The 16,263-nt window shown below is 31.5% G+C and overlaps 4 protein-coding genes across 5 annotated transcripts; 2 read left to right on the forward strand and 2 right to left on the reverse strand.

The window, feature by feature from the left end:
* Positions 1–47: 47 nt before the first annotated feature.
* endos (endosulfine alpha) lies at positions 48–6,034 on the reverse strand. The gene is made up of 4 exons (XM_088191603.1): positions 5,978–6,034; positions 5,493–5,549; positions 1,330–1,452; positions 48–1,260 (listed from the first exon to the last, which is right to left on the reverse strand). Exons 2-4 carry the CDS (start codon positions 5,532–5,534, stop codon positions 1,072–1,074), a joined length of 354 nt encoding a protein of 117 aa, XP_088047729.1. The 5' UTR covers positions 5,535–5,549; positions 5,978–6,034; the 3' UTR covers positions 48–1,071.
* Positions 6,035–7,428: 1,394 nt separating this feature from the next.
* On the forward strand, positions 7,429–8,277 carry mRpS11 (mitochondrial ribosomal protein S11). The gene is made up of 4 exons (XM_088193390.1): positions 7,429–7,607; positions 7,672–7,903; positions 7,965–8,030; positions 8,104–8,277. The coding sequence occupies exons 1-4, from the start codon at positions 7,459–7,461 to the stop codon at positions 8,209–8,211; spliced, it is 555 nt and encodes a 184-aa protein (XP_088049516.1). The 5' UTR covers positions 7,429–7,458; the 3' UTR covers positions 8,212–8,277.
* Positions 8,278–10,702: 2,425 nt separating this feature from the next.
* Positions 10,703–12,367, reverse strand: LOC148231483 (uncharacterized). The gene is made up of 6 exons (XM_088193389.1): positions 12,209–12,367; positions 11,947–12,131; positions 11,825–11,881; positions 11,338–11,757; positions 10,941–11,156; positions 10,703–10,863 (listed from the first exon to the last, which is right to left on the reverse strand). The coding sequence occupies exons 1-6, from the start codon at positions 12,330–12,332 to the stop codon at positions 10,777–10,779; spliced, it is 1,089 nt and encodes a 362-aa protein (XP_088049515.1). The 5' UTR covers positions 12,333–12,367; the 3' UTR covers positions 10,703–10,776.
* A 351-nt stretch (positions 12,368–12,718) lies between these two features.
* On the forward strand, positions 12,719–16,262 carry mRpS29 (mitochondrial ribosomal protein S29). Of its 2 annotated transcripts, none has more exons than XM_088193387.1 (9): positions 12,719–12,881; positions 12,961–13,084; positions 13,154–13,367; positions 13,433–13,525; positions 13,591–13,739; positions 15,414–15,574; positions 15,641–15,782; positions 15,850–15,966; positions 16,035–16,262. In XM_088193387.1, the coding sequence occupies exons 2-9, from the start codon at positions 12,977–12,979 to the stop codon at positions 16,221–16,223; spliced, it is 1,173 nt and encodes a 390-aa protein (XP_088049513.1). In that variant the 5' UTR covers positions 12,719–12,881; positions 12,961–12,976; the 3' UTR covers positions 16,224–16,262. The 2 variants fall into 2 exon arrangements, with proteins under 2 accessions (XP_088049513.1, XP_088049514.1); XM_088193388.1 differs by having other exon boundaries at positions 12,720–12,870.
* Position 16,263: the final 1 nt, after the last annotated feature.

A 16,263-nucleotide genomic window follows, 5' to 3' on the forward strand; every position in this document is an offset into this window, starting at 1 on the left:
CACACCTGTAACGTTAGGGTTATAAAGGAGCAATAACAAGACGGTAGTATTTTTCATCGGTGTAATAAAACAATCTCCAACATGTAATTAGTGTAAATGATATTAAACCAATATTAATAATAATATATAACGAGACAATGAAGTTAAACAAAGATCAAACGTCACAACTCGGCGAATGCGTGTGCGGGTTCTTAATGAAATGAAAACAATACAAGCGATCACTTAAGAAATAAAATTACATGAAAAAACAAGTGTTCTATACATACATATATTTTACGAGTGGCATGTTTTAAATGTGTGTTAATTACTAAACTATACAGCCACCGCATGTACATATTATATAATATTTATATATGTATATATCTTCATTTATTAACTATTCAGATAGTGGTTATACACGTATTCTGTCGAATATATATTTATATAGTTGAACACTATTCGTTAAAACATGACACAAACCCTTATCCTTATTAAGATTACTTTATATGCTAATTTTACAACGTTTGCCACATACGGGTTGAGAATACAAAAATACCGACCGTGTTCGACAAACACACAAACGTGCATATGCAGAAGAATTGCACGACGAGCCTGTTTGTTTGTTTTTCTTTTTTTTCGAAAGGAATGTTTTGGAGTCGAATGATTCGTTATCGAATTGTTGTAATTATGCAGAAAAATATCGATTGTTCGCCAGAAATTAAAAGTATAAGAAATCATCGAAGTTTGTTTCACAATAGTCAAGAGTCATCGAGATCCAAAAGCTGGTAAAAAAACGTTCTCTGTTAAAATATCATGATTATTTATGTGAGCAGATTTTGATGCTCGCGACTCACATTGTTAAGATAGATTACGAGAATCTCGCACAGTGATAGAAAAAACATTTAAAAATCTGTGAATGTGTTTTAACAGAAAAAAATATGATGAAAACGTTAATATAAAAATGGAGGGACAATTTAGAGCTTCACGAATAACAAATTTATAATTATATATCACGGATAAATTATTTGTAATCTAAACAAACGTTAGTTTTTTGTTGTTGTTGATGTTCAAATATGTTCAACGGCCGCACGGCTAGGACGTCTGACTCGGCGCCGTAAACTTGGGCTGGATGATTGACGTTTTCCTAATAGGCACTGTTTCTGGGGTGGGTATCGTGTCGCCTGTGGGTAATTTCGGAGCAGTGGCCGTTTTGAACGGGCCTCCGATGCCGCCGGGCCTCTGCTTCGCCATTTGATAGTCGCCCGAGTCGAAGAACTTTTGCTAAACGTCAAACATGTAAATAGTTAAACGTAAAATATTTTATTAATCGGTAGAGTGAGCGTGTTTTACCCCTTTTGCGAGTCTTTTCTGCAAGAACGCCGTGTGACCTCCTGGTCCGCCGGCTCTTCCGAGGACGGCAGTAGGGAATTTAGCCTTCAATTTGGCTTCTTCTATTTTTTCCAATTCCTTCGGCTACAAACAAAAATCAAGATCATTAAATAAGTATTAGTATTAAAAAAAAATTGTCATAATATTAGGGTTGCATATAATCTATATATATTTTTTTTTAAATTTAAACAGTAAATCAATGGAGTTTCCAAGTAAAATATCATATAGACTAAGAGATATGCATCAACGTATGGTTTTTAATTTGTTTTAAGATACTATTGTTTGTAATGCAATCTATATATTCTTCAGGTTGCGTCATACAAATAGTGTAAAATTGTAGGGTAATATACTCCTTATTAATGGTACCTGTAGTGCAATATACTGTTACAATTGAGAAAAACAGTAAGGAGAACTTTGACATTCAATAGAACTTGACGTCCTTTTTTTAATATTAGTTCTTAAGAGCGATTCTATTGAGACGATTGCATTTTTGTTTTGACATGGTAACGTGCGTTTGTAGAAAATTCTTGAAACAAATTTGAATGCCACTCGTTACATGTTCAAAACATTAATCAATATTGCATTGCATAAACCTTTTATGTGCCTGTCACTCTTCCTTGGTTATAACACGATTAAAAAGCCATTGATTTTAGCTATTTTTCATAATTACATTTATGTATTGTAATATTTATATTAATAAATTAAATTACAAATTCTATTGCAATTCAAAAATCTATTATTTGAAAAAAAAATAGTGATAATAATAATTAACGATTTAAATGAGGTAAATCGCTGTGGGCATTATTCCAAGTCAACTATGATATCGACTGGAAGGTATAATCCTTCTATTAGGAACAGAAATTTCAAATAACTAATGTATGTGTATTTTTCAGTATTTACCGTCCACAAAGGATTAGAATGAGCAGTAAGAAATTTTGCATATTTCACTCTTATTTCAGTGATTTCCGTTTAGACAATTATTGTTAATTTTTTTAAGAGCAGAAATAATTTTAATCATGGAAATAAAATAAATATTTTTCATATATAGCTATGTTTCTGAGAAAGAGCAGTTTAAAATTTAGCATATTTAACTTACAACAAGAAAGTTAAACTGTCACAAAATTCGTAAATTTATTGTTTACTTATAATTACTTTTTTGAAAAAAAATAGCTAAGCTTGTTTTTGATTTTCTAAAAATCTGACCAACTCTTTCCCCAAGGTGATGGCCATTATACAAATAATAATAAATATTAAAAAAAAAAAGTTTAATTTTTTCAGCTCCTCATAATTATCGCAGAAAACATTATTGTATTTGGCAAGCTTGTTGAAAAGCTAGATGGCTCGTGCAAGAGGAGCGTTCTCAAGCAAGAATAACAAACACAATCGCGACTCTCTAGAGATGCGATCTAGGCATGGCGAACCTAGGGCACGCGTGCCCGAGGTGGCACGTTTGAGAATTTGGATTGCACGCGAACGATTTCCAAGTTCAAAAATATTTTTTTAATTTTTAAATTTAAGAAATTAAAATCTTGATTAAATAATCCGTGAATTATTATTTATTTCATTTTATTAATTATCAAATGTTTTCTAAGATAAACGAAAATCGTTTTAAAATTTTTTTTTTCTATCTTGGTAATTTTTTTACTCCTTGGGCACGCACACATTCGAGGAACAATATTTGGGAATTTTTGGCACGCGAACCCCAAAGGTTCGCCATGCCTGCTCTAGAGCACTCTGAAGCTCGTCGCCGAAAGTCTCAGAGCATTGATGGGTTGTCGACACTGCCCCCTTGGCAACTTTGAAACATTCTTTATTGAGCACACTATACTGAGAATGCAATGAATTGTATTCCAACACTCTTAGCAAAAAGGCATTAACTGGGATACAAATACGGATATGATCCTTACTCCTTGTAGAAATATCTTAGAAACAATGTGGAGTTCTTTGCTTTACTCGGATTCCAGACAATGGAGTCATATTCAAGGATGCTATGAACTAGCGCAGGGTTTCCCAAACTTTTTCAGCGACGGAACACTTGGCAAATCTGAAAATTTTGGCGGAACACTTAGCTTATTTTTTAGGTTGCGTAATTCATATTAGTATATTTTTTTATGTGTTTGTTTTAAATCAGAATCATTAACTAAATCAATTAAATTCTCATAATCCCTTGCGCTTAAGCCCACTGGTTTAACTGTCACAGAAAATGGATTGCTAACCCAGGAATTGTCCTTATTAGTTCACGGAAAATATTCCGAAAGAATTGTTTTCAAGTTATATAGGTGTTCAAAAAATACTTGTGAAACTTCTTTATCAACTTGAAAATTCAATTCATTTAAACATTCATCCAAGACAGGAAAACAATCAAAATTATTAAATTCAACTGATAAAATCCAAAATTGTATTTTTTTATCAAAAAATTCAACAACAATTTTTTATCAAAAGAAACAACACCGACTTATGAAACTTTTCCCTCCAGAATATATACACATCAATGTTGAATATTTAATACATATTTTTAAGCTTTTTTATTAGATTTATGAACAGATTTTATGTATTAGCACGACTAACAATTTTTTTAATTTCCTCCAAATTTTTGTGAAATATCTATTTAGGCACCGCGGAACACCTATTTTGGATTCGCGGAACACCAGTGTTCCGCGGAACATAGTTTGGGAAACCATGAACTAGCGTATCAACAATAAATTATTTAAGTAACATAACTAGACGCCTTATCGCAAACTTTGGCGAAATGCATAAAAAATCTCCATCTCTGTTCGAACGTCACTCCCAAGTCATTGACGGAAGTATTTCTGTTTAAAACACCTCTGTCTAAACGTGACGATGCTGAAAGGTAGTTAATTGTCAATTCACAGCAACTATTGAGTTATTAATTGCCACATGTACGTCGTTAATTATGAACAAAAACAGCAAAGGACTCAGATTGGATACATGCGGTACTCCAAAATGAGCGAAATACGTTTAGATACAGCAAACGATATAGTTTTACTGCTATAGTTTAAAATAAAAAGAACAACAACCGTCTATGAAAGATTAAATATTGCACAAGTTCCTTAGACATAGCTAAAAGACATCTTTCGAGTAGCATGTTTGAAGTCAGAGGTAAGAGGCATCCGAAGAAAAAATAAAAATGTATGCGTCCAATAACAAATATTAAGCAAAATTCATTCCTTCTGACCAAATTGAAGCTAATACTTGTTAGTATAATAAAAATGACAGAAATAATTGTCAGAGAAGCATATGTAAGTATAAAACGAACTTCTCTCACTTTTAGGAAAGCATGTATGAAAGGAATTTATTTATAGAGTTAAAGAATCGAAATACTTTTCTTTAATGCTTGTCTACACCTGATGTATCGCATCGCGAACAAATGTATTAAAAGTAAATAGATATACGGTAAGTCTATTACGATTAAGAAAAGCATCATAAATTGTATAGCCACTAAAAAAAAGAATGGGTAGCCATTTAGCTAATGAAATTATCGATAAATTAGAAAAAGATCGACTATGTATATTCCCTGCGTGGCTCACAAACTTAATGTGGTTTGTAAAAATGTTTCTTCTTCAAACGCTAGCATGATTACATTTTTCAGAGTTGTTCAGAGAATCTATACATTTTTTATCTGTATTAAAAACAACTTTGAAATGTCATACAGACACACAATGGGCCTCAAGAGCAAATGCCATCGAGGAATTGGATCAGAAAATGCCATTACGTGACGAAATTAAAAGCATATTGAAACAAATAAATTAAAAAAAATTGTGTACACTATCTACATGGAATTAAATATAATTAAAGCTTCATGTTTAATACAAGGATGATCTAATTAAAAAAAAAGCAAATGAGAAATCATTTTTTAATTATTTGTAGAGTAAAAATGACTTTTTTAGTGTCTGACATACAAATAAAATGAAGTGGTTTATCATGTCTACAAATGATGCTGAGCATTAACTACTTTATTTGAATGAATTAATGAGTCAATATAATTAATAAATAAAAAAGAAAAGTCGAAAAAAGTAATTTAACCAAATGGATGATAATTTCTCAGCAATTTTACACTATGAGAGTATATGATATTGGCGTAGAAAAATAATAATTATACTTACGTCCGGATTGCTTTCCGCAATGTTATCACACGGATCACTCATTGTGACAGATATTCGCTGAAAAAAAATAAAAGATCTTTGTTATTGTTGCAATTTAGAATGTAATTTGAATACGTGCGAAGTCAATCGCTTTTACGATCAAATTTATATCAACATGTATTAATCATCCAATTCAATTCGTATTTATATTATTAGTATATAGTAATAAACGTAAAACGTCACAATGGCGAACTTCGCATGGTCGTGTGTTAATTTAATAACGGTTATCAATAATGTGCAGTTAAACAGTTAATGCACGCGCAGTCGGAGACGATTCAAAAGGATCTCGTTTGTGCAATCGAAGGGAGCTATTTTGATGGATCGGGGTGAACGATCGCCACAACTGGATCGGATTTAGCCATCCGGTCGATTGAGATCGAAGGGTCAGACGGGGCGGCGGAGGAATCTAAGGAGCGGGGACGGGGTTTCCAAAAACGGGGTCTCACCTGTCACCGCCGTTAAACGCTCGACGGACGAAGTAACAAGCGAACACGACCGCACACAAAAATCAACCGATCCGGTGTTGCCCGAACGAGACAAACGTGCTCGTTACTTCGAGTCGCTCCGCAAACTGTTCGCTACTAACGAAATTCTTCGTTTATTTGCTCTGTTCCAGCGTACCACATATATTTCTTTAAATATTATCCTATTGTTTTTTTTTGTGAAAAGAAATTGGATTGGTAATTAATTGCTTTTACCACATTTGACCTTAAAAACATATACAAACTGTAAAAATATTTTTTCTTATCAAATCATCATACAATTTTAAAATCTTTTATACTACGGATATACTTTTATACAATATAATAAAATACTCACGAGCTATCTAACAATTTCTTAAATATTTTAAAATTGTATTTGCTAGCTTTGAACCTTTCGTAGATTATCGGGTTACTTTAATAATAAATATTCACTTTGATTTCTTCCAACATATTATCAAAATCAGGAGAATAATTTATTAAAATTTTATTTATTGAATAGTATGTGTGAATATTTGTCAAATTCGTCCAATTTTTATTTTTTATCAATTTAAAATAAGAAAATAATGATTCACACAAATATGTGCACTCAAAACATAAATTCATATATACAAAGCGTCTCCTTAAATTTAAATATAAAGTTTTTTCAGCATGCTTTTAACAAAAATAGCAAACTGAAAATATCATTTTCAAGCGCTAAATTATCAAAATTAAATAGCTCCAAAAATTTAATATATACGTCATCCTTGAATCATTAAACGTACTAGAACTAAGAATGGATTTTAAAATCATTAAACCTTTTTTTAACATTTTGTTGACGTTCTGAATTTTGGACACGTATTTTTCGCCAATAAAAGTTGGATTTCTTTGTAATTGATTCCTGGTGCTTAGGAATCTATTAAAACGCTTAGGCTTGAGATATTGGACTATAATTAACCATTTATTTTAATCCAGAAATAGTATTATAAATCAAATTACCAATTGTGTTATTTTTTTCTTGTAGTTTTAGTTTTCCTGTAAAATAGGTTAGATATGCCAAGTAAACACAGCAAATTTTAATTCGGCAAGCGCTGGTGACATTCTTCTCTTTTTACAATAAATTAATGCTCTAATTTTAATACATCTGTAAATCTTTGCAAAAACGTGCTTCAGCTTAGCCGCCTGATACCTGTATACAATCAGGTTAGTTGTTTTTGTCTAATTGCGTTTGAATATGCGTTACATAAATTTAACTGCGACAGCGTAACACAACCACTGATTCTTTGCACTTTGTGTGCACTTTCCTCCTTTTCGAATCGAACTAACGTCAAGAATAATACTTTCTCAGTCCAAAAGAGACACATATATTGATATATTACATTAATGTTCGAAAAATTGTTTACTTTAAAGTAATAAGAATTAAAGCAAAAATATTTGACACTTGCGACTGGCAACACTAAAAGTTAACCATGCTCCGGCGATTAGTGCAACAAATTTCCAGACCTTTTCTCTCCAGAGCCAGTCATGACAGACGCTGGACGTATCGCAGTCTTCCGACGCCAGACGAAGGAGTCGCCGGTGAAAAAATCACCAACATAGACTCGTCCCTTCAGCAAAAGTCAGTCTTTTCAGACAACCTCGATAATATTCCTACTGAATTACATCATTGGCTATTTTCGCAGGCAATTTCAGATATTTCCCACCCTCTCTTCCATGCAAAAATTATATGACGGAGTACCATACGATCAGTTACACATTTGTCACATAGCCGTGACAAAGAACAACACAATATTAACCATGAGAGATATACATAACCGATTGTGGTGGACGAGATCTTGCGGAATGGAGGGGTTCAAGAACGCGAAGAAAGGGACGAACATAGCAGCGCAAGCCACCGCGATCAGCGTAGGGATGGTCAGTACCACTATGTTTTTTAATTTGCTTATTAATTTTTTAAACATCATATTACTTTTAGAGAGCCATGAAAGAAGGAATTAGAAACGTCAGGGTTGTAGTCGGAGGATTGGGTCCCGGAAGAATAGTAATAATTAGATTTGTACTATTTTTATTAACTTTCTGTTAGATTGTAATTACATATTGAAATTTTTTTGCAGTCTTCCATCAAAGGACTTACAATGAGCGGATTAAATGTAATTTCAATCACCGATAACACCAGAGTATCGTGGAATCCTATGCGTCCTCGCAAAGCCAGAAGATTATAAGATAATACAATTTTTGTAGTTATAAGTGTTGTAATTTTTTTTAATAGAATAAATAAATTGAATTAATTTTTTATCGTATTCATAACACAAGTGTTAATTTTCCTAAATGGTAATCTTCAGAATAAAAAACGATATTTTCTTCAAATATTTATATAGAATTTTTTGTTAAATTATTGCATAAGTTTACGATACCAAAATCCATGGTGAATTCTTACTAGCAGCTAATTTTATAAACATATATTCAGGTCTGTCGGGGCCCGAGGTCATAAAAAAGGCAAACACTGATCGATTTCTAAAAAAAAAATATTTTTTCACCATTTGTTACAAGATTGATTAGTTCTGTTCGTACTTGTTGGTGTACCTACTATGGCCGAAGTTTGTAGAATTCGTTTGTCACAGTCTCAGAAAGGCCTTTCATATTACAATTGTAAATATTTTTATGCTTATCTTAAAAACATATGTACACTCTGATTTTTGTGAAGATCTTATTTATTATTTTGAGCATTATATTGGTATTGTATTATTTGAAATGGTTATTTAAACATTTATTCAAAAACTTTCTAGAATTAACAAATACAAAGGTGCACTTATGGTAAAACCCAACTACCGAAATAATTCATAATTTTTAGTTACTAATTACAGAATATGTGCATAATTTTTTGCACATACTCTGAACATTGCGTTGCTCGTTACCGAGCATTCCAACTGCGCCAGCACGATTTTATTGCTTTTGATGTGGACTTTTGACACCTGAAGAATGAGAGACTTTGAAATATCGTTATGTATCATATTTGATGATTTATTAGCTTTCAAGAATTCCTAAATATTTGTAAGGATTTACCAAAATATATAAATGGTAAAAAATTTTAGAATTTGTGTAATAATATTCCTAGGACAATACTCAAAACTAAAAATGTAGCTAGAAACACTCTCATATATGACGAAATATATTATAATAATACAGTTTTTTATATTCTGTTTATGTTTTGATTACATTTGTTAAGTGTATAAGTAATTAGTTATATACTAGTTAAATAAATTATTAAAATAAATAAATAAAAACGGCTCAATAACATCAGTCTTGTACATTTATAATGATATATCTAAGAAATAGGTTTTGATTGAAAAATTTGGGCCAAAAAAATAATTTACATGAGTAAATTTTAATAGTGTTGTTTGTTTTAACTTTAATTAAATAATTTATTTTAAATAAAAGGAAGTAGTTAACCTATTCAGTTTTTAAAAATCAGCATTTCGGTAAGTAGAAGGGGCTTGATTTAGTATGTGAGGGACATTTTTTGCATAATTCTTTAGTTACCATTGCTGTATATTTTGGCAAAAATCAAATCTACAAATTTATTACAGTAAGTTCTCGACTTACGCGGTTAATTCGTTCCAGAAAAATTCGCGTAAGTCGAAAATCGCGTAAGTAGAGGAATACTCATCCGATATGTATTAAATATTAATACATTCCCCCAATCATCCGAACGATACTTAAAAGAACTAAATGCCGTCTTCTTGTATGTATACATTAGGTTAAAATATCATGTCATTAAAATATCATGTCATAATGTCTATACTATTCTATTTCAATATCTTTAGGTGTTGGATTTCTTTTATCTAATAAGAAACCGTACTTATCCAGTGAAGATTGTACACTAGATCTTTTTTTCTCATAATAGATATTTTTATAACAGGAAATAGCGTTCTGAACTGCTTTATTGACTTTCTCAAACCGATCAATGTCGGGATCTTGTGCTTTTAAACCAGCCATTCCTTGGTCTATCAAATTGAGGCATTCTTTCATTTTTTTGTACTCAAATTCTTTTGTTTCTTTGACTTCCTCCTCCGAATCACAGCCATTGTTTCTATATTCTTCAAGTTCTATTAAATCTTCGTTGTTTAATTCCACTCTATGACTTTCTAACAATTCAATGAAATCATTTTCGTTTAGATTTAAATTTAATTGGTTTGTCATTTCAACAAGATCATTAATTATGTTATCTTCTTGCATAGGGTCTTCAACAACTTCAAAAAATTGAGGAGTAAGCTTCTTCCAAACGTTTTTCATGGTAGACTTTGCAATTTCATTCCAGGCAACGCCAATATTTTTAACAGCTTCATAAATATTGCATTCTTTCCAAAACTGTGTGAGTGATATACTGTTTTGCCCTTCAGTTACCTTTATGGCATTTCTAAAAGTTGTCCTTAAGTAATATTTTTTAAAGCTTTGTATTAGACCTTGATCCATAGGTTGTATTATAGAGGTCGTATTTGGGGGCAAAAATGCTATTTTGATATGTTCGTGATTACACATGGTGGATGTCCCGGTGCATTATCAACCAGGAACAAAAATTTACGCGCAAATCTATGTCAACATCGATATTATAACAAATTTTAAATTTTCGAAATTTTTAACCGCGTAACTACGAATCCGCGTAAGTAGATACCGCGTAACTCGAGAACCTACTGTATTAGGTATAAATAAAACTTTGTTTAGTTTTCTCATTATTATTTGAAAAATGTAATCATTAAAACGTCAAAATATATAATATACACAAATTATTAGAAGCCATATTTCGATTGAGTCTGTTTTCTGGATAATCTGTTTTGTGCCCATTGATTTTGTAGTTCTTTTTCCATTGCTCTTGCCTGTAATAAAATATGAGAAGGTTTAGGAGTATCATTACTGAGAGTATATCACGTTGGAAAACAAAACTAAAACTCACTTTGTGTGCCAAATATGTGATTTGATGTTTTCTCTTCTGTTGATTAGTCGGCTCGTCTCCTTTTCGCTTCATAGTCGGCATGCTCGTCATTTGTTCGTCAGTCAAAGCTTTAGTCAACCACTCTTTGGGGTCCGGCAAAATCTCCTTTTGATTAATATCTATAAATTGCATACTTTCACCTTTTCGTCTATCCCTACAACTAGCCAACTTGCGGATCTGAAAATACATTTATTTTTTTATCAATAATCACACTAATGTATTTTTTCAATATTTTTCAGTATTTAGTGTATTGAAATATTTTGTCGACAGGAACCAATTAGGTCATTTTAGTATGGAATTGTATGAATTCGGAGGATTACTAAATATTAAATAATGAACTATTATTCATAAAACTTACTGCTTCATTATCTAAATCAGATTGTGGAATTTCAACTTCTTCTTGTGCGACGCTTTCTACATCTTCTTCATCGACAATTTGTTGTACTTCAATACTGCTACTGGCCTTGCTCTTCTTATATCTTTCGATCTCCTTGTTTATTTCTTCGGCAGGAATCACCGGCAGAGGCTCGGCTTCTTTGTTCAATGAGAAAAAGTCCATTCCGCCTTTGGCTTCGCCTTCGTTTTCAGACTCGCTTCCTTCGGAGGAATTGTATCCCGGCAAGATTTTCTTAATCGGCGGACGTCTAATAACTTGAAGCGGTCTGACGGTGCCAGGTCTTATTAACACTTGCGGAATTAGCTTCGTTGCGCTCGGTTTTCTCATGAATTGTATGCCGTCTTTCGGTTTGGGCAGCATGCTCAAAAGACCCGATCCAATCTAAGTATAAATACAATAAAAATAAATCATATTATATATAATACTAATAAAATACATTAAAACTTACCACTGGTGGTTTAAATCTAGTTTTAAACTCTTCGCTATCGTCCTCTTCATCGTCAAACTGGAATTTTTATATAAAAATGAATACAATTTTGAAATGAATGGTACGTAAATAATTATAAATACCGATGATAATGATGGAAGGTGTATTTTGGCAGGCTTTCTATCGCTTAACTTCAACGGCTTAACCGGTTTTGGCTTTTCTTCTGTGGACTTTTCTTTCTTTAATAAAAATTCATCATCTTCTTCGACGACGTTTTTGAACACATTTTTAGGCTTAGGAAGAGGTAGTACTTTAAACAATTCTCCATCTTAAATTAAGTTAATTAACGCATCAAAATGCAGAATAAGATAAAAACATTTTTTAAGCAAACAAATTATATCATACCTGCATCTTCTGTTTTGGAAACAAAGTCATCTGGAATCGCTGGTTTAATTTTGATATTACTTACTACGTTGCTTTGTTCTTCATCACTGTCGCTGGTTTCACTACCGTACGCCACGAGAGACATTTTCGCACTTGACAGTTCTAGTTGTATACGCGAATGACAAATAAACGTACCACTGGCAACACTCTCAAAATAATACCTATATAATTAGGCGTGTAAAAATAGGTTAGGCTAAATACCATTTTCATCTATTTTATCTATGTCTTAAAATGTATTGAAAAAGTCAAGTTAATTTTAGAAAGTAACGACTCTTCAGCATTTTTAGAAAGAAAACTGTTTTTATTGATTTTATTATTAAAAGTTAAATTTCGCATCATATTACTCTGTTCGATATTACCTCACAATTAGTAATTATTATCTTACTTGTTGAATTTATGTATTATATACAAATTGTTGTGTGTAATATTTTTGGTTAAATAATATTTATACTCTGTATGAATTAATTAAATAATAGTAAAATATATTTTTTGCCGCTTGCAGCATTGTCTGTCAGATCATTTGAGGTTATGTTTTGGTTACCTCTGCGATAGTTTTTAAGCAGAAGTCTGGCGACTTCTTCGTAAATTAAACAGTGTACAGTTAATCATTAGCTAAGCTTTCAGTTAGTTGTTTGTATGTGCCTCTTTTAAATAAGCGATTTTAAATAAACGCATACACATAACCTGACACCGACATTTTGAAATTATTACAGATTACGCTGAAAAAAAATGTTATCCAGAAACATAAAAACGACGTTTAAATTATGTCGTACCTTTTCGACGCAACTGAACCCGGAAGTTTCTTCGATCAACTTTCGTACTCCAGAAAATAATCCAGTAATTGTTTATTTTTATTTAATCCACGTTACATAACGATATATAAACGAGTTTACTTGATTTTCTCAGTTGAACCATTCTGCAAGCGACCAAGGCAAGTTTTACACCGTCGATCCGACTTTGTGCAAAACTGTTTTCGCCCATGGCGGTATACCAAGAATGTTTCAAAAACAAGCGAAAACTTTCACCGAAATGTGTGTTATGGTGCGAGATCCGGCATTAGAAATTATAAACTATATCAAGCATACAGATCTCTCTAAGCCGGTCAACAGATTTGTCTTATGTACGTCTTAAATTTATATATGGCACAAACGCTATTTGATTATAATTAACATTTTTTTATAACAGATGGAGAAAAAGGTGCCGGTAAATCTATATCACTGATTCATATACTGCAATATATGTATTTGAACGATTATCTGATTGTTCACTTACCATGGGGTGAGTTTCGTTGGATGTGTTTTAAAATTCATTTGAGATATGTTGTAATATAATATATTCGTCAGCTCCGGAATGGTTGAATCGAGCCAATCGTAATAAGGAGATGACAAATTCTACGACTCGCGAAGGATTCGTTGATCTACCTTATGATGCGGCAACTTGGCTGATTCATTTCAAGCAACAAAACATTAAACTTTTAAAAGATCATACTACGGTGAGTGATTTTGAAAATGTCAGCATGAAAAAAATGATTGTTAACACATTCGCGTTGGGTCTCGCCTCCATACGTCTTTAGCACATGATGAATGTTGTAAAAAAATTATTCATTTGTGAGTATTTATGTATGTATATAGCAAAAACTTTTTTTTCACAACTCGTAAAAAAATCTAATGAAAACAGCTTCATCAGAGTAGGAAGTTTTATACAATTGGCAAGTGTGAAAGCTATCACCGTTTTCCTAAAATTTATTTAAACACATTAAATTATCAAGACACTGGATGATTTTTTTCAAAACGATTACGAATTTAATAAAATTTAATAAATAAATACACGGAAAACAGACTGAGAACCACCTAAACGTAATTTATTTGTATATATTTAATTATAAATATACCAAATTCAATATTTTTTTCATGTCCCATACATTTAGAAATTATCAGTTTTCTTTAATATAGTCTAATAAACACAACCATCGAATATTTTATTTATGTATTTACTTTAAATAATAAAAATATAATTCACAATTTTACCAAAGTTTTAAAATAATTTTATCAAAATTTAAAAAAACTAAAATTCAAAAACAAAACGCGTATAACAAAAACTGAGAACCATTAAAAATATATGTTTCATTAACTTTTTCGGATAATGAGGAAACAGCTCCTAATTTTTTAAACTTTTACTAGTTATGATCATTTTCCCAAGACAAATTACGCAGAAAACAGGTTGAGAACCATCGATGTAGTAATTTATTTAAATACATAAAATTATCAAGATACTGTATGACTTTTCCTAAAACGATCACAAATTTAAAAGTTATTACGGATATTCATAAAAATATTAATAAAAATACAGAACACAGATTGAGAACCACCTAAACGATATTTATTTGTATATATTGAATTATGAATATACCAAATTCAATATTTTTTAGCTAGTTTAAAAGTTATGATTTTTTTCAATGCAAGTTTCTTATAAATTTGCAAAATGGCCCCGCCACAGTAAGTAGTTTTATACAATTTATGCCCCGACGCGAATGTGTTAAGATATCAGAATTTATGTAAAATATTGAACGATAGATACATAAGCGCATCACCAGCTCTTTACGAATTTTATGAATGACGCATATTTGCGTCATCAGCTCTTATCGATAGTTTTACAAATGATACTGTTTTTAGGGAATGTTTCAGTTAGATTCTTAGACAACCTTCTAGAAAGCTTCAACTATAAAGGTTTAGCTAAACAAAACACGAGAAATCCAAATTTATTTCAATCATCACTAAAATTACTTTTTAAATCTTTTTTTATAATACACGCCTAGAAACAATGTTATTGTTATTGTACATATACTTTTTAATAATCGTAAATTACGCATTCAAGGGTGGAGTTAAACAATGATATGATTGGTCCTAAATGGATTTCTCTCCTATTTTTTTAATATCATTTCGTTGTAACAGTCTGGTCATTTATGAGTAAATAAAAACATGGCAAACCATTTCCTGTGGAAGAATTGTGCTAAATAATTCTTTGGTAATTTTAAAAATAAAGAATATTTAAAGAAAATGTTTTACAATCCATTGATTTTATATTTCAACAGTCCTTATTCATGCTTACTATAATATGTATGTAAATAAATTATAACTGATTATAATAATTTATATTTTATTGATAGTTGACCATCTCAAAACAATACCAATGGAGTCTACGTGAGTCGTCGGAGGTTGGTTCTTCACTCTTAAACCTGATTGAACTCGGTATCAAAAGAATTAAATATGCTTCTGACGTAATAGTGGCAGTTTGTGATGAAGTTAAAATCTTGAGCAATCAAAAGCGGTATTTCATTATCAATTTATGTACTGATTTATCCTAAACACGTCTTTAAATATGGTTTCTCTCCAGATGCAAAACTTTTGTGGCTATCGACGGATTCAACGTGTTTTTTAACGAAAAGACCAACATCAAGACTGTCAACAAGAGGTATCCGCCACCGAGTGAAATAACGCTCACAATTCCGATGCTCGAGCTGACTAAAAATGATTGGGTAAAATAATAGTCTACAATATATTAATGGTTTTATCGTTGAAATGAAATCTTATTATTAATTTCAGTGCAATGGAGTCGTTGTTTTGACCATCGATGAAATTGCCGATTGTAACACTAGATATACAAATCCTTCAGAGAGCGATCCCCACTCCTATTATCCTCGATTCTTGCTCAGAAAAAAGGTTATTATATTTATAATAAAATATAATACTATTTGTATATTATGTATTGAAAGAAGTTTTCATTTCAGGGTTTCGAACACTTGGATCCTTTTGTACCGGTTGAAGTTCCAAACTATTCAGAAAAGGAATTCCACAGTTGCACGTCATATTACAGAGACAGATTGTGGTTGCGAGGTCCCAAAGACGCCGAGATAGAGCTGGAGTTTCTGAGCAAAAGGAACGCTTATAGTCTGATGGAATTGTGTGCGCCATTATAAATTAAATAGTATTAAATATATATATAGCGAAGTGATAAAG

This window comes from Plectrocnemia conspersa, unplaced genomic scaffold (genome assembly GCF_051122295.1).
Source record: "Plectrocnemia conspersa isolate PC_06_02 unplaced genomic scaffold, ASM5112229v1 ptg000009l, whole genome shotgun sequence".
Taxonomy (NCBI): Eukaryota; Metazoa; Arthropoda; class Insecta; order Trichoptera; family Polycentropodidae; genus Plectrocnemia; species Plectrocnemia conspersa.

Bases quoted from the DNA above. Each gene is read 5' to 3' on its own strand.
- mRpS11 (XM_088193390.1), top strand. From the start codon at position 7,459: ATGCTCCGGCGATTAGTGCAACAAATTTCCAGACCTTTTCTCTCCAGA. The intron at 7,608-7,671 runs GTCAGTCTTTTC...CTATTTTCGCAG, and splicing joins GACTCGTCCCTTCAGCAAAA to GCAATTTCAGATATTTCCCA. The intron at 7,904-7,964 runs GTCAGTACCACT...TATTACTTTTAG, and splicing joins CCGCGATCAGCGTAGGGATG to AGAGCCATGAAAGAAGGAAT.
- mRpS29 (XM_088193387.1), top strand. From the start codon at position 12,977: ATGTTATCCAGAAACATAAAAACGACGTTTAAATTATGTCGTACCTTT. The intron at 13,368-13,432 runs GTACGTCTTAAA...TTTTTATAACAG, and splicing joins GGTCAACAGATTTGTCTTAT to ATGGAGAAAAAGGTGCCGGT. The intron at 15,967-16,034 runs GTTATTATATTT...TTTTCATTTCAG, and splicing joins GATTCTTGCTCAGAAAAAAG to GGTTTCGAACACTTGGATCC.
- endos (XM_088191603.1), bottom strand. From the start codon at position 5,534: ATGAGTGATCCGTGTGATAACATTGCGGAAAGCAATCCGGAC. The intron at 1,453-5,492 runs GTAAGTATAATT...TTTTGTTTGTAG, and splicing joins TTGCGGAAAGCAATCCGGAC to CCGAAGGAATTGGAAAAAAT. The intron at 1,261-1,329 runs GTAAAACACGCT...TTTGACGTTTAG, and splicing joins AGAAAAGACTCGCAAAAGGG to CAAAAGTTCTTCGACTCGGG.
- LOC148231483 (XM_088193389.1), bottom strand. From the start codon at position 12,332: ATGTCTCTCGTGGCGTACGGTAGTGAAACCAGCGACAGTGATGAAGAA. The intron at 11,882-11,946 runs GTATTTATAATT...TAAAAATTCCAG, and splicing joins ACCTTCCATCATTATCATCG to TTTGACGATGAAGAGGACGA. The intron at 10,864-10,940 runs GTGAGTTTTAGT...ATTTTATTACAG, and splicing joins TCACATATTTGGCACACAAA to GCAAGAGCAATGGAAAAAGA.